Source organism: Podarcis filfolensis (genome assembly GCF_964270895.1).
Source record: "Podarcis filfolensis genome assembly, chromosome: 6".
NCBI lineage: Eukaryota > Metazoa > Chordata > Lepidosauria > Squamata > Lacertidae > Podarcis > Podarcis filfolensis.
This window is the reverse complement of record NC_139609.1, coordinates 80,165,229-80,186,393: the sequence shown is the minus strand read 5'-3', so window position 1 is coordinate 80,186,393 and position 21,165 is coordinate 80,165,229. Positions and strand designations below refer to the sequence as shown.

Genomic DNA, 21,165 nt, shown 5'->3' with positions numbered 1-21,165 from the left:
CCAACTAAGTTTGTTCTGGCTATAAGCTTTCGTGTGCGTGCAAAGCTTATACCCAGAACAATCTTAGTTGGTCTCTAAGGTGCTACTGGACAATTTTTTATTTATTTTATTTATTTCCACTAAATGCAAATTCAGTCTTCTGTTCTTGTTTACGGGATATGCATACTGAATTTGCAGTGCTGAATTCCTAAATTGTGCTTTTATTAACAGATGCTCTTGAGCTGTATCTCATTGGTTGTGAGTTTTTTGTTTTGTTTTGTTTTTATATATATATATATATTGCGATCCACCCTGTGACCACATGGCAGGATAAAAAAACTCCCAAATAAATAAATAAAATTACAATGGCACACGTTCTCATGCTTTGAAGGCATAGTTTCTCAGAAATCAGGAACGCTACACCAGCATGCCAAACCAGTGGGTAAGCAGAATCCAGCTGCTGAACTTTTCAAACATATTCGCAAATGCCTCAGAGTTTGACCTGGATTTAAGATGACAATCTCTTACTCTCCAAGTGACAGAAATAGCCCTCATTACGCTACAGTGAAGATGCTTCATAATCTTGCAGTAGCTGTAAGATTTTAAGATACAAAGATTAGGTTCTCAGAGCAAGCTCAGTAGCATACGCCCTTAAGGAAGCACTTCTGTATCTCTTTCAAATACCAACTACCCCAGAGTAAAATATAGTTCTGGCACCCAAGATTGACCAAGATTAAGGTGCCCCTCCTCCCCAGCTCCCAAGCACATCTCAGTTTTGTAATAAACAATTAGAGAAGTCAGCCTGAACCATTTCAGAGGTAGATTAGTAAAGCTTTAATGGATAGATCTGGTTTCTTTATTTTTGTGGCAAATATGATCCGAAACAAGCTCTTTCATTTTGAGTCCAAAGTTAGCAGGTACATTGCATGTCATAGTGAAAGCACTTCTGCTAACCACTTCTGCTTTTCCATTTAGCAATAAAAACTGGAACAAAAACATATTTGACCATTTGTCTATCTGGCTCAGTACTATCTACATCAAGGGCGGGCAGGCAGCAGATAAGAGATCTATTGGTAGATCTCTGGGTGATTTCCTATAAGATTTATGACTTCCAGGTTTTTTTTAAAAAAACAAATAAATCTGCCCCACCTTCCAAAAATACTTTTTTTTTGCTGCAGAAAGAAAGAAAGAAAGAAAGAAAGAAAGAAAGAAAGAAAGAAAGAAAGAAAGAAGAGGATGACAGCCAGGGGGCAGTAACCAATTATTTTTTTTATGATGAAGGACGACGAGCTCAGCTCAGTTCTGGTACTCACAACAAATTCATGGGCTCAGAATCCCTTAACTCTAGGTACATGTCTTTTGTACCTGCTCCCAGTTGGTAGATCTCAGGGCTTACATCCTGCAAGTCTAAATGCTGCCCACCCTGGTTCACACTGACTGGCAGTGGCTCTCCAAGGTTTCACAAAGGAATCTTTCACAGGGATACCAGGGACTGAATCTTTTTGGATTCAGCCCATGAGCTCTACCAACTGAGCTACATCCCTCCCCCTTGAGAACAGCTCCTGAAGAATAATATGGCTGGTGGTATCATATGCCAATGAGAGGTTCAGCAGAACCAACAGGCATGTGCTTCCCCTGTCCAGTTCCCGCATAGATCATCCACCTGGTTGGTCCTAAACAAACCAGAATCAGGCCTGAACTCATATAGGAAATAATTCAGATAGTGAGCTTCATCCAAGAAAGGCAAGAGGTTGTTTGCCACGTTCTAGGACCTTAATCAAGAAAAGAACACTGGACACAGTCTGAGAATTATCTAGGGCAATGGGATCCAATCATGCCTTTTTCAACAGTGGTCTCACCACAGCCTCCACACCTCTAGGCTTTACCATCACAAGTGAACTAACTCTTCTACCCGCTGCAATATTTTAAGGTCTCCTTGCTTGTACTTTCTGTCTCTCTCTCTTTCTGTTCGTACTTTAATGGCCTTTCCAAAACAGCACTCCCTTATATTATTGCTCTTTCCTAAGTGTCTCATTGCTCGTCCACAGCCACTGCTAAAGTCCTATTTATCCTAAGGCTTTTGTCATTTGTTCCAGGGCCAACTCAGCATCTAATCCCCCTCTTCTTCAGACAATGTCTCGAACGTGTTCCTCAGTTCAACTTGGATGTGCTTCACAGGACATATTGTTCCCCTAGTCAGCTTCTGTGTTTCTTTGCTCCTTTCTTGCGGCATTTTTATTCTCAGTTTGGCATCTTGATGGCAGCTCCTCAATGGCATGCAATGTTTTAGTAGCATCATGATAATTAATACATGGCCTTTATGTAGTACTTAATTCCAAAGGGCTCAAAGCTTATCAGAATTACTTACATATTAATAAGAAGCAGCACTACGACCTTGATTATTTATAGAGAGCTTAAAACTATACTGGGCCCTGTAGAATAGCTCCGTGAAAAAGAATTCCTTGCCAAAGGCTTACAACTTAACAATGCAACATAAGAACAGGGAGAGAAAAGAGCAATCTTAAGAAGAACAGCTAATAATTGCAGTTAAAAGAAGGGCTAGTTGTTTAGTGACTATTTATCTACATTAGCTCAGCAATACTTAACAACAAGCCTTAAGGCAGACTAGTGTTGACATAGCTATTTTACCCATGCTAAAGATGGAAATGAGCTGCTGCTGAAAGGTAGGCAATAGAACCATCCCCAACCCTGTGTCCTTCAAATGATTTGGATGCAAACTACTATCATCTTCAGCCAGCATGGCCAATGGTCAGGGATGACGAGAGCTGCAATACAACATCACCTGATGGTTGGAGACACCTGCACTAAAGACCACAACCAGTGAGTTCATGACTGGTCTAAGATGTAAGGGATGTAAGGGACTTGAATTGCACAGTTCTTGCTTTTAGCTACCAGATTTCCCTAAAAATAGCTTTCCATCTTGGATAAATCTTCCAACTTTCAGCTTGGGTGAATCACAGAATTGTAGAGTTGGAAGGGACCCAGGGGATCCTTTAGTCCAACCCCCTGCAATGTAGGAAACCCAACTAAAGCATCCATGACAGATGGCCATCCAACCACTGCTTTAAAACCTCCCAAGAAGAAAAGCTCACAACCTCCCAAGGTAGTCTGTTCCACTGTTGAAGAGCTCTTATCGTCAGAAAATTCTTTCTGATGTTTCGTTGGAATCTCCTTTCTTGTAACTTGAAGCCATGGGTATGGGTCCTACCCTCCAGGAGAAAGCAAGCTTGCTCCATCTTTCATGTGACAGCCCTTTGGATATTTGTCAATGGCTACCCTATCTCTTCTCAGTCTCATTTTATCTAGGCTAAACATATCCAACTCCCTCAATTGTTCCTCACAAGACTTGAAGGAAAAGCCATCGCTCTCTTCTCCTTTCAGCTGACAATGTAAACAAAACTTGACTTCCTCATGCAACATAAAATCCACTATAGTCTCATTTGGACAAAATACAAAACACCTGAACAGACCTCAAGGTGAAACACTCCCACTTCCTTTTTCACCCCCTTCAAGATACTCACGATGGGGAGACAGCTATTATGTGGAAACCTGATCAAACTGTGACCCGTGTTAACTATAGTTAAGGGATCAAACTGTGGTTTACGATCCTGTCTTCTTTGGTTAAGCCATAGCTAAGATTGAGCACAATCTGGAGACTGACATAAAAATAAACCAAAGTTAGTTGAAACTAAGTGGACGCTTTTGATCTCCTCTTCACAATTGTACCGGAGGAGTGGGGACAGGAGTCCAAGGCTCATTCATGTAAAACTAAACCATAGTTTAGTGTTACACATCCATACCAAATCTATGTCTATTGTTCCCAATCTCTTTTCCCTGCAGGACTCCTTCTCGTGTTCTGTTACGATAGCCTACTTTCCTATTGCCTATCATTTATCGTCTTTTGCTAACTGTCAGTCACACGTTTGGAGACAGCTGCAGAACGCTTCTTCGATTCCATACCTCTTCCAAGACCTTCAGCTAAGCAATATTTTGTATACACTAACAAGTCAAGCATAACCTCCATGCATCTGCCTACAGAGAACTGTGAAATCTGGAGAGCTACACACAGTATATCTGCTTCTGAAAGCGAGAGAGAAGCAATGGCTATATCTAGGCCAACTCCTGCCACAGGACACTATTAAACTGGGGGTGAAAGTTCTCTCCAAAATCAAGGAAACCTAAAAAAAAAAAGGCAAGCAAAAAAGCCCCTTACGAGCTCTTCACACCATAAATTCTTAATTTTATGATACTGGGTCTTGTTTATAAGAACTCTGTGCCCCTGCCTGTAAATTCTGCCTTCTCTGCTTTTGTGTATTTTTTAATAATGATCTAATTCATCAGGCCTCACACACAACCCGGTTGGTGCCTCTGAATTTTCTCCAGCTGCTCACATCCTTATGATAAGCATCTCCCTGGCTGTTGACACAGAGTCCATGAGAAAAGCAGATGGCTGCATGCCTGCTGCTATGGCTGCCGTTAGGAACATGGAAACTGATTTATATCAGGTCAGACTATTGGTCCTTCTAGCTCAGTATTGTCTGGCAGGTGCTCTCCATGGTTTCGGGCAAAACTCTCTCCTAGGCCAACCTGGAGATGCCGGGGATTGAACCCAAGACCTTCTGCATGCAAAGCAGATTGTTTCCCACCAAGCCACATAAAGCTTGCTGAGTGACCTTGGGCCAGTCACTGCCTCTCAGCCTAACCTATCTCACAGGGTTGTGTGGAGATTAAAGGAGGGGGAGAACCATGTGTGCAACCTTGAGCTCCTTAGAGACAAATGGTGAGATATAAATGAAATAAACAATAAATAAACAAATTCCCCCAAGCACAGCAATGGTTGGGTCTGGAGAGAACAGATCCCCTGCAAACTAGATTAGCTCTCAGACAAGACCTGTTTCGTTCTCTGCAAAACAGCCTGCACCATCCCTTCTCCCTCTTACAGCACATTTGCTTCACTGAATCAGAATGAGCACTGGAAAGAAAGGGTGTGTTTTATCTGAACAATTAATAAGTACACAAGAATACAGTTCCTTTTCCCCATTGTTATGAGGTACTCACCTAAAGAAACAACAGCAACACTCTCTGGCATGAAATGCAGCCTGAATCTTATCAATAAATGCACCAATATGATGCAGATACCTGGCAGGGAAACAAAACAACATTTAGGTACAGGATGAACAGCAGCTACACAGCACAATTCAAACAAATTGTATGATTCCCTTTGGAAATTAAAAAAAATGCAAAGCCAAAAAAAGATGTAGTAGCGATGGAGTTGAGAAATATCAAATATTGCCAGAACAGGGACAAGTGCATTAAAAGATGAAATAGTAGGTTTTACAGTGTTATGCGGTTTTTTATTTTTAAGAAAATCTCCTTCAGTATCCCCCAGGTGGATAGAATCATTCTTGATGACTTGATTACAAAGAACCATGCATGACAGTGCACCTGCGTAACAGGGCTTTCAAGACTCAAGTGCCCTAAAAAGTCCTGATCCTAAACACATTGGCACAAATCTTAAGATAAATGAAGAAGCTTACAGAAGGCACATTTCTCTTCTCCTCTTGCAGCCACCTGTGTGCCCCCAAAAGCCTCACTGGAGAGTCAGGAGAGCTCCACTAAACAATTTGGAATAAGGTGAGGGAGCTCTTTGGGGAGATGGGAAAAGGAAATATTCCTTCTATGAACTTCCTTCAGTTAACTTTTCTTAGGAGCCAGCCCGATTTTGGCCAATTATCTTCATCTCACATTGCTTAGGAAGACATCCCGACTCTCCCAAGATTGGTGACTGCAGGGGAATCGGGGTAGAAAACTTTCCTTTCCACTGTCTTCTGTAAAATAACTTACCTTAGGATGCCAGCTGTTTACATGGCCATTAATCCAATGGATTTCAGTAGAACTTACCTTACAGGTAAAACATACTCAGATATTAAACTGATAACTGCAACACTTGATCTTAGCCAAAAGGCCAAGAACCTCTTGATACTATCCCTATCAGTGCCGCAGAAGTGCCATTGCTGTGGTGGACTGTCCAAATCTGGTATCTGGCATTTACAAACTGGACAAGGACAACTGGCCCACTAGTGCATTGGTCTGCAAATGGTAGTTCAGGACCCATAACCAGGTCACAGGTAGATGGATAGAAACAAAGCATTAAAAATGGCTCCCCAAATACAGATTTGGGCTGAAAGGGGTCCCAGGGCTGAAAATATTGAAGACTACTACTCTGATAAGTGGGGTACATGGGACTGCTCAGATCCGTTCCCCCAAATCTCTGAGTTGTGATTTGGAGCAGTTATTAGGAGGAGCAGTCTTGTCCGAGCAGAACGAGAGGCTCTTGCTGCTTCTTAACGTCTTCATACCTCAGTGCAAATGAAAGTCTCTCTGCTAGTCCCTCTGTCCACTTCAAGGGGATTCTGTGAAGAGCAGAAGGCTGGTGGCAACCATAAAAAAAATGGCTGGCTAATCCACCAAGCCAGCCTTTGCGGACTCCCCAGCCCACGTGTTTATTGTGCCAGCTAGTTATAGTTCTGTTGTTACGGTTGTAGTAGCTGGACAGTTAATGGCACAAAACCACTACTTGGGGTAGGGGTGGGTAGTAGCAGGTAGATGGCACTCGCAGTACTGGCTGCTTCCAGGACAGTTTTTAATACAGTCCAGATCTTAGTTTATATTAGTATATTTTGCTAGAAAAGGGAGGGAAAGAATCTTCCATCACTCCAAAGCAACCTTTTAAATTCTTTGTGATGTTTAGACTTTGAGTTGCATTATCTTCTGCCCTTTCCTTTGGCTTGGAACTTTCATTTTTATGACTACTTAAACATCAAGTTAGCCTTGGATGCAAGGCAGATGCCGGTTTCCTCTAAAGACAAAGGGCTGTTTTGCACAAACAAGGAATGTTCGTTTATTTGGAATAAAAACTATCTCAATTTTATTGCCTTCTTTTGCTTTGCTTAAAGTCTCTTGGCACTTTATCATAGGATCTGCCTCCCTGTGCTTATACAAAATGTCTACGGTATTGCAAACAAGCCTGTACTTTCTCACACGAAGTGCATATTCTTATTACAGCAGACGTCTAAAAGAAAACTGTCCAACGTTTTTGTTTTTTTGGAGAGGACATGGACACACACGCACACTTGCAATTAATAAGGAACAACCTGAAGTTGACACGGCTCTGTTTCAGAGCGGCATTCCTGGCAGCATGCACACACCAAGTGCCAACCTTTCCTGGTCTTCAATCAGGACACAAAGTGGAACGCACAGGACCATCTCCACAGGTATGCTATGTAAGAACACAAGAGTCCTGAAGAATCAGCTCATCTAGTCCAACATCCCAGCCAACAAGGTAACTCCAGGACGCTCACAAGCAAAGTATGAAGGCAGCAGTCCCCGACGCCGCAATATTCCCACCAAGTGACAGGTGTTTAGCAGGAAACTATCTTTGCGCATGGGAGCTGCATAAAGCAGGGGTGGGGAACGTCTGTCCCACGGGCCAAATGTGGCCTTGCAACTCCTCTGTCTGTGGCTGGGTGTCCACACACTTATCAGCACAGGTCTTCAAAGGCAACCCTTGCCCTAAGAGACCACAACTCAGTGGCAGAACACATGGTGTGCATGCAGAAAGCCCCACGTTCAGCCCTTTGTATCTCTAGTTAAAAAGATCAGGTAGCAGGTGTTGTGCTCAAGTTCAGCCAGGTACCCTAGAAAACCATTGTCAAAGTAGACAATACTGGGTGTGATGGATGGCCTATGGCAGGTTCCTCTAGCCTAGTACAAGTATGTTATCACCATCAACACAGAAAGGTACATGACTTTGAAGAGCGGAAAATGCCAGTTGGGCAATACTATCTCAATCTACTGCAATTAAATTTGCCAAACGCCTTCTGCATGCCCTGCAGATGTTGCAGGACTCCAACTCTCATTAGCCCTACCAGCAGGGCCAATGATCAGCGACATTGGGAGATGTAGTCCAGCAATATCTGGAGGGCCTTGGGTTCTCTTTTCCCTGCTTTAGGGCAGCAGCATCTTGTCCAGCCCTCCCACTCCCTTCTGCTTAGCAGAAACCTGAAGAAGAGCTCTCCAGAACTCAAAAGATTTGCTCACTACTTTGTGAGACATTTGTTGGTGCTAACAGAGCTATTCTTCTTCTGCGATGGCATGAATACTAGTGAACAAATGACTGTGGGCCCTGCAGTACCCAGAAAAGCATGACAGCGAGGATGCAATGGAAGCAGCAAAGTGTGTCTTCTTCACTGCCACTGAGCAGGCTCAATAATGAGCATTCACTGTCATTCCATCCCAGTCTTCTGGAGTTTTCTTCACATGAATTCAAGCAGAATCCCAGTTTGTTTCATTGCTGTCAACACTGGTATATACCAACAAGTCTCCCACCAAGTGGGATGGGGCATCCATATATTCCACAGATCAACCAGGGCTTCAGCAAGACAGCCAGTCATATTATCTGGAAAAAATTCCCAAAGCCATTTGGAAACTAAACGAATCTATCAGCCTCTGAAGGCAGATCATCCTAACAGGTCCCTAATATCTCATGAGCTTGTGTAAATACAACAATCCACATAGAGAATCGCCCAGTTCATATGCACTAAATAAGCATGCAAACAAAAACCATGCAAAAACTCAAAGGAACAAAAAAGTTTACTAATGCTTCACACTGAAATAAAGCTAGTGATTGGGACGAGGAGGAGAAAAGAAAGTACTATGAGATATTTTCTCAAATATTATTTGACTTCAGACCCTCAGAAGCAGACTAGTTTGCTTGTTTTTTAAGGATCAGAAACATAATACAGTCATACCTCGGGTTACAGCCGCTTCAGGTTGCGTCCTTTCAGGTTGCGGGCCGCCGAAACCCAGAAGTACCGGAACGGGTTACTTGCAGGTTTCGGCGGTTGCAACCCGCCCGTGCACAGATGCCAGACGCAGGTTGCAAACACTTTGGGTTGCAAACGTGCATTCCACACGGATCACATTTGCAACCCGAACGTCCACTGTACCAGCGACCAATTCTTGACAGGAATAGCAAACATGTAAATGACGGTGGCCTGTGAACAGTGAAACAGGGGACTTGGGTAACAGAGATGTTTAGGCTACCCATGTTCCTATGTTTCCACTTGTCCACCTGCATTTGCTCCGGCGAGCAGCCAAGAGTAACTGATCAGAAAGTCTTGGATGCACATTCACCTAATACAAGAAGACTAAAGAATATAGTCATGCCGCTTGACTGCTCCTCTTGTTGAGCTTGCACCCCAGTTTGCACTGGAAGGATAGGCTTGGCAGGTGTAGGAAGCACCAGCTTCGTGGTGAGCGCCAGCGTGGTGTGGAGGGTGGCATTGAGCACTTCGTGGGTAGCGTTTGAGAACCTGTAAGATAAAACACACCCAGGTCAGACTGAGGAGACACTCAGCTGGTTTTCCTCCAGCAGGAATCATTACTGAATGACTCACTGAAAGCTAAAAACTCATTTTCAAGTTATGCTTTCAGTTCAGCCATCCTTGATATAATAAACATGGCAAAATGGTGTTAATCCTGGTCCACGTACTGAACTACCTACACTCAGCTGCATGCACTAAAAACAAGGTTAGGAACATGCGATGCTGCCTAAGACCACAGACCAGTATTCTTCAACCATGAGTCCACCATATGTTGCCGGGCTGCGACTTCCATCATCCTGGACCACTGGCACAGCTGGATCAGATTTGTAGTCCAGTAACACCCAAGGAGCCAAGGTTGAAGAACACTGATATAGACCAGGCATAGGCAAACTCTGCCCTCCAGATGTTTTTGGGACTACAACTCCCATCATCCCTGGCTAACAGGACCAGTGGTCAGGGATGATGGGAGTTGTAGTCCCAAAGCATCTGGCGGGCCAAGTTTGCCTATGCCTGATATAGACAATTTGTCGATTTAGTCCATTGCTGAAGTTTCAGAGGAGGAGCAGACCTCCGAGTTTTCAGGAAAAGGTTATTCCCCGTCCGCTGCAGACACCGGAACCTTTTAACTAGACATGCCAGAGACTGAACCTGGGATGTTATACATGCAAAGCACTATCTCTGAATTACTCTCACCCCCACCAATGATTTAGTACACAGTAAATGTTCACTGGATAAAGTTCCCCCCCCCCGTTATCCCCCCCCAAAATTGTGAAAATGTGGGCACCTGTCAGAGACCCTAGTGTCCTGCACTTCTGCTCTGAATGAACATGTGTCAGATGCCATAATAGAGTATTCAGTAAGAAGCTACACTGAAATTAAGTGCTCATTAAGTACATGTTCCTATATACGTGTATGTTGCCTCGGGTATGCGAGGTGACATGTTTTGCCGCTTTAAATTTTCTGCTGTGCAGCACTGAGCCTGCCTAGACAAAAAACAAATTAAAGATGCCAAAGGAAGATGGGGTGTGTGGGTATTTGTGGGTGTTTTAAAGGGCTCTCTGCTCATGAATAGTCAGCAGCTTTCAAGGATTGGCTAGTGTTCCCTGCAGGATCAGGTCCCTTTGGACAAAGAGGAGGAGCAGCTGGATCTTCACAGGAGTGGGGAGGTGATTTGGGGAAAGCTGCTGATGGAGATAGAATGTATTTCAGCAAGGTATATGGTCAGTTCTAGAAAGGCAGCCACAAAAGGAGATAAGTGCAGGAAGTAAAGGAGTTAGCAGGGTTTGTGAAAGTGAGATATCAGGAAAGGGCCAGCTGAGGCAAGATGCAAAGCAAAACATAACAAGAACAGGCAAAAGCCAGGAGAGAGGCTACAGTAAACGCTTTGCTGCACAGAGCAAAGGCTGCCAAGAGGAAGTTTATACAGGGACAAAAAAGGGCATTCACAAATCAAAGAGGGGAGTGGTGGAACTGGGCAATGAGCCAGCAGAAGTAGCTGAGCCCCAGAGGCCTGTGATTTTCCAGAAATTCAGTGCCTTATGGAGCAAGGCTTAAGCCCAACTGCACAAGGTCCAGCAACTGAGGACCATGTCAGCATTTAGAAAGGAAAAGCAGCAAGGACATTAAAAAACACACCAAAAAAAACCTGTATCTGATGTTTTATCTGACAGCCTGGATGTAAATCTTCCCAATGTGATGCAGAAAAAAACCCACCCACAATTTGCAGAAAGCAGGTTACAGAAGCAAGCAAGCAGGAGTATTGGTGGTAGGGATATCCCAGAATGCTTCAATTACATGGCAGTATTGTGATGAATGAGCAGCTATGCACTTTGCTTGGCACTCTTGTTCTACTTCTTTGAAGGGAAGAGACAACCACGTTGATCCTTGGACTTAAACCTCGTAAGAGAGGGTAGATGCCTTAGGGTACCTTCATGCAACCAGTATCTTAAACAGCTCAGGACCACAATACATCAAAGACCGCCTCTCCCCGTATAAACCAGCTCAGACTGTGCAATCATCCTCTAAGGCCCTTCTTCGTGTTCCTCCTCCATGGGAGGACAGGAGGCTCGCAACACAAGAACGGGCCACGAGAACCATGAGAACGGGACTTTTCTGAAATGGCTGCCTGCTTGTGGAATGCCTCCCCAACGGATGCTTATCTGGCTTCTTCATTACACATCTTTAGGTGTCAGGCAAAAGCCTTCTTCTTCAACCAGGCCTTTGGCTGATTAAAAGGGGGGAGGTTATTGGCTTGTTTTGTTTCAAGAAATTATTTCCTGGGGTCAATCCATCAACAACTTTTAACCCTAAAAAAGCTCAACAACTTTGGCTGGCCCTCACGGCCCTTCACTTCATCAAATCTGGCCCTCTTTGAAAAAAGTTTGGACACCACTGAGCTAGGCCAAGTTGGTGAGAAATTGAGATTGTGACAGTCTTGGATGATGAGGCAGGCAGGGGCACGGATGTGGATCATGCACTTCGTGATATTGATGACTGGCAGGGGAGGGTGGTCTTGTGCTACCTAAACAACACAGAAAGACCCCAAGAGAACCTGAGGTGTTCTCAAGGAAGCAGAATATAAAGGGGAGTGAGAAGACATATACAAGTTCATGCCAAGATGGAAATAATGGGCAATTATTGCTAGACACAATGGGCTCCTCAAATCATCCTTCTTACGTTACATCAATGTTGTTTTGTGTTTGTGACGGTATTGTGGAGGTTATATATGATTCCTCTTTCAATACTGCTTTAGGCCAGCAAATGTTCTGGGGTGGACATTCTGCTTTGTTTCCAATCAGTGCATGCTCCATACTTTCCTGTTGAAATCCTGTAACTTTTTGTTCCACTTTTGTTGCACTATAGTAAAATAATGCCCCTCCAAATGGCAATAACATAACCTTGGGGAATTATTGCAGAACAAGCAATAAAGTGGAATGGTTTGTGGACAGTCCAGTGTAAATCTATCACTAATACAATATTATTAAATCGGTGACATGTTGCAGAATATACCTGAAGAAAAAAAAGGTGTGAAGGGGGGAAATACATGTTCAATTATTATGGTGCAGTCATATATTCAAGTATTCAACAAGACAGGAGTATTTGGTATATTGTCACGCACATGGCAAAAACAAATAGTAGCACATGATGACAAATGGACTCTAGCATTAGGTACTGGATTAAAAGAGGACATGGACTGAGGGTATCATAAGCCTTTATCTATAAAAGGTGAAAATAACTGGAACCTGCAATAAAATGTTGCAGTACATTGTACTCCTGTACAAAGTGCCAGCCAGCCAAAGATGCCCTTTTCCAGTATATGCCATTTCACTCTTCTTCTCCCACCTGTTTCTCATTACAATCTATCCAACAGTTAATCAGCATTCCGTGCCCACTGTAGTAGAGTAGGGATGGGCAAAGGGCAAAGTGAATTTATTTCACAACAGGAATTATGGTGTCATATCTTGAGCCACTATATGCAAAACCTCAGCATGTCACAAGCTTTTCTCAGAGAGAAACCCACCAAATAAGCTAAGGAAACAAAGAAGTAGGTTTAGGTTGTACAGCATGCTTGCCTAAGAGTTCAACTGCCACTTTTAGTATAAAAAATGACCAAGTCTTTTGGGGGGGTGGTTTATATGTATTTTTAAAATATAGTTTGTGCTTCTGCAAGCTTGGGGAGGCGTCCCCCAAAGTCTGCTGATACCTCCTTTCATGTGTTTTGTGCTGTTTGGGTAATATAAGGGCCCACGCTCAAAGGAGGATACCTGGTAAAGGTAAAGGACCCCTCACAGTTAAGTCCCGTCGCGAACGACTCTGGGGTTGCAGCGCTCAACTTGCTTTACTGGCTGAGGGAGCCAACATTTGTCCACAGACAGTTTTTCCAGGTCATGTGGCCAGCATGATTAAGCCGCTTCTGGTGAAACCAGAGCAGCACATGGAAACGCCACTTACCTTCCCGCCGGAGCGGTACCTATTTATCTACTTGCACTTGACGTGCTTTCAAACTGCTAGCTTGGCAGGAGCTGGGACAGAGCAACGGGAGCTCATCCCGTGGCGGGGATTCGAACCGCCGACCTTCCGATCGGCAAGCCCTAGGCTCTGTGGTTTAGACCACAGTGCCACCCGCATCCCTGAGGATACCTTACTCATGTTTAAATGTTTTTAATTCTTTTGATACTGTTTGTATTGCTTTTGTTTTATATTGTTTTGTATTGTCTGCTGCCCTGGGCTTCTCTGGGAAGAAAGTCAGGATAAACATAAGAGTGAGAAAATAAAATAAACCATAAATAATAAGCTAAGAAAGCTGCTGTTCCCTTTTTTATTATCTCTACAGTTTGAAAGCCTGCTTCTGAAGACTGGGAACTCTGGCCTACTCTTGCTGTTTCAGGCTATTTTGCTATATTTACAAAGAATGCTCATGTTTAATAAAATACATGTAGTGCTGTTTTTTGAAGAATACTAACAAAAGATGACCTGCTTCAAAATGCTGCAGTGAGGTGCTGCTGTTCAGATTCTAGCTGCTCTGTTCCATTTCTTCTTCCCCACCACTGCTTTTCGGGGGCATTTTACCGCCAATAGTCAGTCAGAATTTTAGCACACCTAAAACTCACTGGGGTATCTTGGAGGTTCCCCCCTTTATAATTTCTCTTCCTTTAAAAAAAATGTACTTCAGCTCACTTTGGGGTTACTCCAAACCCTCTTGTGCAGGCGTACTGCTGCTTTGGCTACTTAAGCAACAATACCCACAATCTGAACATCAGGAAAAGAGGAAATGATATAAAAATGCAATATCATTAAGCAATGGCTCAACAGTGACTGTAAAACTAAGGGATCAATCTTAGAGGAAGAGCCACCAGGATGAGTGGGGTTAGGACAGAGTAAAAAATGTACAAAAGAGGATCAAATTTATGTTGGAAATGTTCAGATACAGAGGGCTCCTTAATTCACATGTGGTGGCAATGCAAATTTGTGTGTGGGGGGGGGGAATACGGGAAATTATATATAACAAACTAGAAAAGATGCTTAAGTGCCCCCAAAACCCAGAAGCATTCCTGTTAGCAATAGTAGGTGAGGAAATACCAAACAAAGTTAAAAACTTATTTCTTTATGCAACAGCAGCCGCAATAATACTGTACGCAAAAATGTGGAATGAGAAGGCTATCCCAACAAAGGATCAATGGCTGCTTAAATAGAATATGTTGAACTAGCAAGTATGACGGCCAAAATAAGAAATATAGATGGAAAGATAGTAACAAGCGAGGGGGAACAATTTGAAGGGTATTTAAAATGAAGTGGTACTAAGATAAATCTACAAGCAGGGATAAATCTGTGATCAGCAGCAGGCAAAATAAAGGATCATGAATGGAAGGAGAAAAGAATAGATAACCCGTGGAGATGTAGTAAACTAATGAATCTGTAATAGGATGTCAATGAAAGATAGGTTGGGAAGTCTGTATTAGATCTGATAGGATGGGGAAAGGTATGTATAATGTATGCTGGAAAATGCATAACTAAAAATAAATTTAAAAAAACTGATCTCACACAAGACTTCTCTGAGGTTTGCAAGCAGAGCCCTGAGGCATCCCTAGGCCCACATTCAAAGAAAATTGAGAATGATTTATGGTGCCCACATCACATCAGGTGAAGCATTATTCTGGCAGCTTGGTGAAGCTTTGCTGGAGTGGTGGGGGACAGGCACATGCTGAGGGTGGCATGTGGAGCAGGGAGAATCTTCCAAAGCTTGGCATACATTCAAATCCTACATTTGTACCTTTCTGCTAAACTATCAAGCCTGTAATCTGCCGCTTCTTCCTCTTTTTCCTGCCCAAACTCATATGCCAACCTGCCATTTGCCAACAAACTTATGAGATGTCCACACTTTCCCCAAAGACTCTTCGTAATGGCTTTGTTCACCCCTCCAGCCACAACCTGAAGGACACAACTTTGGGATGATGGTTCTCTGGTCTCTTTCTTTTTCTACACTTATGTAAATCGTATCATTTATATAAAATCCTTACTGCTGTTTGATATTTGACAGCTACCGTATTTTTCGCACCATAGGACGCACTTTTCCCCTCCTAAAAAGCAAGGGAAAATGTGTGTGCGTCCTATGGAGCGAATGCAGGGGGGAGGCAGGCGGGAAAAGCCCCCAAGAGCTGCACACAAGCTCCGTGCGCTCTTGCGGGCTTTTCCACAGGAGGGAGAAGGGACTGACTGGCCGCATCAGTCCCTTCTCCCACCTCCCAGAAAGCCAGGAGAAGCCACGATCTCTTTAAAGGAGTTGCACGGCTTCTGCCGGTTTTGCGGGAGGTGGGTGAATCCCGGGAGGGAGAGGCTGCACGGGGCTAAAGGGGAAGCCAAAACAGCGAGCGGGATCCATCCCGCTTGCTGCTTTGACTTGCTCCATAGCTGCGCGCAACCCCTCCGGCAAGGAGAGGCTGCATGGGGCTATGGAGTCTTTAGCCCCATGCAGCCTCTCCCGGGAGGGAGAGGCTGCACGGGGCTAAAGGGGAAGCCAAAACAGCGAGCGGGATCCATCCCGCTCGCTGCCTTGGCTTGCTCCATAGCTGTGCGCAACCCCTCCGGCAAGGAGAGGCTGCACGGGGCTATGGAGTCTGTAGCCCCACGCAGCCTCTCCTGGCAAGGAGAGGCTGCACGGGGCTAAAGGGGAAGCCAAAACAGCGAGCGGGATCCATCCTGCTCGCTGCCTTGGCTTGTGCCATAGCCGCGCGCAACCCCTCCGGCAGGGAGAGGTTGTGCGCAGCCTGTATGCTGCTCTTTGGGGCTGGGGGGGATTTTTTTTCTTGATTTCCCCCCCCTAAAAACTGGGTGCGCCCTATGGTCCGGTGCGCCCTATGGTGCGAAAAATACGGTATTTACCTAAGTCCTTTGCTGTGAATACCTTCAGAGACCCTTAATAAAAGAACGTTACAAACCATATTTTAAAAATAAAAGTTATATTTTCTTTTTCTTTCTTAAACTTGCACATTAAATGCAAAGGAACCTCTAATGTAAAAATGAGAGAGGAGGGATAGAGTGGATTTCTGGACTACGCCACCTTAATTTACCTATCCCTGCTCAGCTGGGATCCAGTTTGCTGAGCCATGGCTGAAAAAGAAGTACTGCTTGGGAATGTGGCACGGGTGGGACCAAAGAGGGGTGACAGGCTGAATCCTATGCCTGTTTAATTTAGTCACATGACATGGCAACCCAGCGCCCAGTTAAGCCAGAAACCCAGTTAAGCCAACAAAAAGAGTGGAGTAAACTCAAACACTATTTTATAGGCTTGTTTTCCATCTGCCAGACTTAGGCCAGCTGAGCCAGCAACAGCCCTGCTCCTGAATAGAGCTTGGATCTGGTGTACAGTGGTACCTCTGGTTACGAACTTAATTCATTCTGGAGGTCTGTTCTTAAGCTGAAACTGTTCTTATCCTGAAGCACGCTTTCGCTAATGGGGACTCCTGCTGCGCATGAGCCTCTGGCGTGCGATTTCCATTCGCATCCTGGGGCAAAGTTCACAACTAGGAGCAGCTACTTCCGGGTTAGCGGAGCTCGTAACCTGAAGCATTTGTAACCTGAAGTGTTCGTAACCAGAGGTACCACTGTACTTTATGCCAGCTCAATTTATACCACCAGCTGTATACAGGATTGTTCCCTTAACCACTGCTTTGTGAAACAGTTGTGAAGTGCATCAGTGTGTGAACTAGGTCCACAAGTCGTTGTCCCTCATCCTAACTAACCTCAAAAACCTCTAGCAAAAAGTGTGTCAACATAAAGAAGTTCAAGTGGGGAGCAGCAATATTTTGCTGGGGGGGGGGAGAGGAAAAACAAGTCAACTTGCTATCCCCCTTCACTTTTCTTACAGCTACTTGGCACAAGATGTACTGGTGACCATCAGTTTGGATTACTTTGAAGGATTACACAAATTAACGGAGGACAAGGCTATCAAGCCACAATGGCTAAGTTCTTTCTCTAATGTTGAAGGCAGTACACCTCTGACTATTACTTGCTAGGAATCACTGTGAGTAGAGGATGTGGGATTATAATAAGGCTTTGGCCTGATCCACCAGGGCTTTTCTTATGTTTTGATAGATTCTCTGGCTCCATATTCCTTCAGTCAGCAGCCAGTTCTCCCTGTAAATGTGTTGGACCATCCTGCAATTTACCTAATGTGCCCATCCCTTTGAGCAGATGATTTGATTAAATAGGAAGGAAGGAAGCAAACATCCTCTCCCTTCCAGTCTAAGATAGCCCCAAACCAATTCTAGGGGCTTTGCTGAGGCTGAAAAGAAGTATACAGCAAGGCAGTACAGTAGTACCTCGGGTTACATACGCTTCGGGTTACATACGGTTCAGGTTACGGACTCTGCTAACCCAGAAATATTGCTTCAGGTTAAGAACTTTGCTTCAGGATGAAAACAGAAATCGTGCTCCAGCGGCGCGGCAGCAGTGGGAGGCCCCATTAGCTAAAGTGGTGCTTCAGGTTAAGAACAATTTCAGGTTAAGTACGGACCTCCGGAACGAATTAAGTACTTAACCCGAGGTACCACTGTAATAGCTCTTTTTCAGCCTAGCAACTTGGCAAGTACTGCCTACTGGTAGACATGCCATGTGCTGATCATCTTCAGGGGCTGCAGCTGACTACATGCAGCACAACCAACTCTGATTTCTAAAATTCTGTAGGTGGTTTGATTTGTTGGGAAGAAGGGAGAAGTGACAGGCATCCACACTTAATTATCTCGCTTAATCACCCCCAATTCTCATATACTTGCAAATCTTAGCTGAAAGCAAAGTGCTGACTGGCAGTGGTTAGCTTTATGATTTGCACCCACCCTGAGATACTAAGCTATTATAGAAAAGAACTCCAGATAAATCCATACACAGGAGGAAGTGAAGAGGAGAAACATGTCCTTGATTGTGGATCAGCTTATCTGGCATAAGTGATTTGATTTCTCAAATGACATGTACCAGCATCTGGAACTTGAGCTGGTAATACCCCCAGGGCCCCTATATGCTGACTCAGGTGTGTATTCACATGCAACACTTAAAAGCACTTTTATGAGCTATTTGTGTGCAAGCATTCAGGTTGTCAACAGAAGAATAAAAGGCGTCTCCTAAATGCATGGGAGCATGCTGCCCAAGGTAGATTTTACATTTGGATAACAGATAAAGGGAGAGGAGGACTTTATATGCTGCCGTAAATTCCAAAGGATGGGATAGCAATCTAATGTTGATTTATTTTACATTTTTATCGCCAAGGTGCTCAATGTGGCATGTACAATTCTCCCTTACATCCCCAATTTTCCATCCCCAGAACACCTCTGTAAAGTAGACTAGGCTGATACTATAAACTGGTTCAGATATAACCCTAGGCCAAACCATGTTTTCACACAAATAAGCAGGTTCCTGGAGTCAAAATCCAGGCCCTGCTTCTCCTCTGGTTCTACTGCTGCTGAGCTACTCAGGACTAAACCATGATGCGGCTTAGGTATATGTCTGAACCTTGCCTTGTTTGTCTCACTCCAGACAAATCACAAGCTGTAACCAAAGGCAGTTCTCAGCATACTATGCATGGTTTGTCTGAGAGATACAAATCATAAGCCTGAGTTCAGGATGCAACACTATGCCAAACCATGGTTTAGCCTTGCATAGTGTGGCCACAGAATGTCCAGCAGCCACAATCTTCACCCTGGTAACCCACATGAGTTCACACCAAACCACAGCATCCACACTTCTGTTTCTGCCATAATTTCTAGGTATAGGTCAGCGCTTTGTAGGCACGGGTCCAAATGGTGGTTCTGTTTTTGTCCTATTACTTTCCTCATAAAAAACTGAGGATGACCGTTTCCTCCCGTTCTGTGGTATGGAGCAGGTTTTCTCACGCACCGAGTCAAAAAACAAAACAAAAAAGCACTCAATATACGGCTCTTTAAAGCTGGCCCGTGTCTAGAAACACAGCACAAAAGGAAGTCTGGATGAGCTCTGAGTTTTCCTACAGAAAGTGGAGAGTCAAGAAAAGAAACCAGCTCTGACCCCATGCCTACAAGCTGTGCCTAGAAACTGCGGCACGAACCTCAGTCCGGATGATCCCCCAGTTAGGGCAAATGGCCTATGTGTGAACTGGGCCAGGGACTGGCCCCAGGTCACCCAATGTATTTTTCAGACCAAGGATTTGAACCCTGGCTTCCTGGCTTGTAGTCCAACATCCTCATTCTAACTGGCAACGAGGCTGGTTCAGGAAAGGGCTGAGGCAGACGAAAACAAGGGTGCGAACCGCACGTCCCCCGGGGTGTGGATTTTGGCCCCAAGGCGCTCTGCATATGCTCAGAGGCGCGTGCCCCTGAGGCGAGCAGGTCCATGAGGGCACCCGCTGAGGGGCGGGGCAGCGCCTGCCGTGGCTCTTTTCCCCTCTGCCCCGCTCAGCGCCTGCCTGGCCCGGCCCGGCCTCGCCTTCCCACGTTCCCTCTCGCCCGCATCGCCCTGGCAACCGGGGCCTCCATTCCTCCCGCCTCAGGCCTGCCGGGGATTTCCCCGCGGACGCGCCTGCCAGTCCTTCTCACGGGGCGCGCTTTCCCCTTCCCCCTCCGCAAGGAGAACCCACTCACTCCATTTCCGCCATTTCCTCGCTTTCTTCTCCCTCCCGGATCTTAACTGGGGAGGGAAAACTATTACCTCACCGCACACCCCCACCCCCACCCTCACCCCGCCACCATAGAGAGCCGGGGCTAAACCGGCCGCGGCACACTTCCGGGTTCTCGCTTACGCCTCTCTGGGCTTCGGACGAGGCGTTTCCATGGCAAAAGGGCGGGGTGAGTATCGAGCGAGTGAGGCGCGCGGGTTTCCTGGCAGCGGCGTCACCGTAGTGTGGTCGGCGCTCGACGTCACAGCCGCCCTTCCGAAACGTGTCGCCCTGTTCCGCTGCGCTCGGAAAGGATGACGAGAGAAGGAGTTGCATGTGGGTTCCCAGGAATGGGTGACGCGGACATTCCTTGTCCCGCCCTGGTCCCTTCTCCTTTCGTATCGCTTCTGTTCAGCTTATCAGCTGGGACTGCGATCCCCTAAAAATATATATTAAAAAATTCCTAGCTACGCCCACGACTGCGTTGCATACATGCAGTACATACAATACATACAATACATTTTTCATGATAGGAAAAAGTAGCCCTTTCCATCTTCGTCAGAATGACTTATGACACATGACTGCCCTCTTGAGAAGTAGAGCACAGCCACCCTAAAGGAGCCAAAAAATGGCACTCTCTCCCCATCAGCCAATACATCTTTTCCAATGGCATTCAAATTATTTTGGGGCATAAGGCGATAAAATATCTCAAAGGCCTCATCTAAGGACCTCACGCTTCCCTGACAGTGAAAAAATACATTAATAATAAGTACAATCGCTAAACAGCATCGTCCATGTTATCCTGAAGCAGCTGTCCGAGGGAGGCATGTCACTAGCTGGATCACTGTCTTAGGTTGCATTTAGCCATGTATCTGTACTTCCTAGGTACATGTTGTACCTTGTAACCTGTGCCTTTTCTGCTGTGCACCAATCAGATTTATGCCTTTGGCTGAAACAGAGCTGGGAATTTGAGTTCTTTGCCCAGCAGTGAGAGCCAGGAAGACCCTTGCAAACCTAGTAAGACACCCAGGCTTCACAGCCCTGCTCTCTCTCTATATATGATGACTGAACAAGTAATAGTTGGATATGGTGGTTATTCTGTATTTTGAAAAGTGGTTTGCAATGGAGCCTGTGGCTTGTCAGGGCCCCGTTCTTCATGCT

The 21,165-nt window shown here is 45.0% G+C and overlaps 1 protein-coding gene across 5 annotated transcripts in view; it reads right to left on the bottom strand.

The window, feature by feature from the left end:
• Window positions 1–20,315, bottom strand: part of SLC9A8 (solute carrier family 9 member A8) — a 56,459-nt gene extending 36,144 nt beyond the window's left edge. For 2 of the 5 annotated variants that reach the window (XM_083618731.1, XM_083618733.1), the window contains exons 1-3: window positions 20,149–20,315; window positions 9,196–9,374; window positions 5,059–5,139 (exon numbers count right to left, since the gene is read on the bottom strand). In XM_083618731.1, coding sequence (XP_083474857.1) covers window positions 5,059–5,139; window positions 9,196–9,374; window positions 20,149–20,180 — 292 coding nt within the window. In that variant the 5' untranslated portion in view covers window positions 20,181–20,315. Of the gene's footprint in view, window positions 1–5,058; window positions 5,140–9,195; window positions 9,375–19,458 lie in introns of all 5 variants that reach the window. The other 3 variants (XM_083618732.1, XM_083618734.1, XM_083618735.1) reach the window with 3 other exon arrangements.
• Window positions 20,316–21,165: the final 850 nt, after the last annotated feature.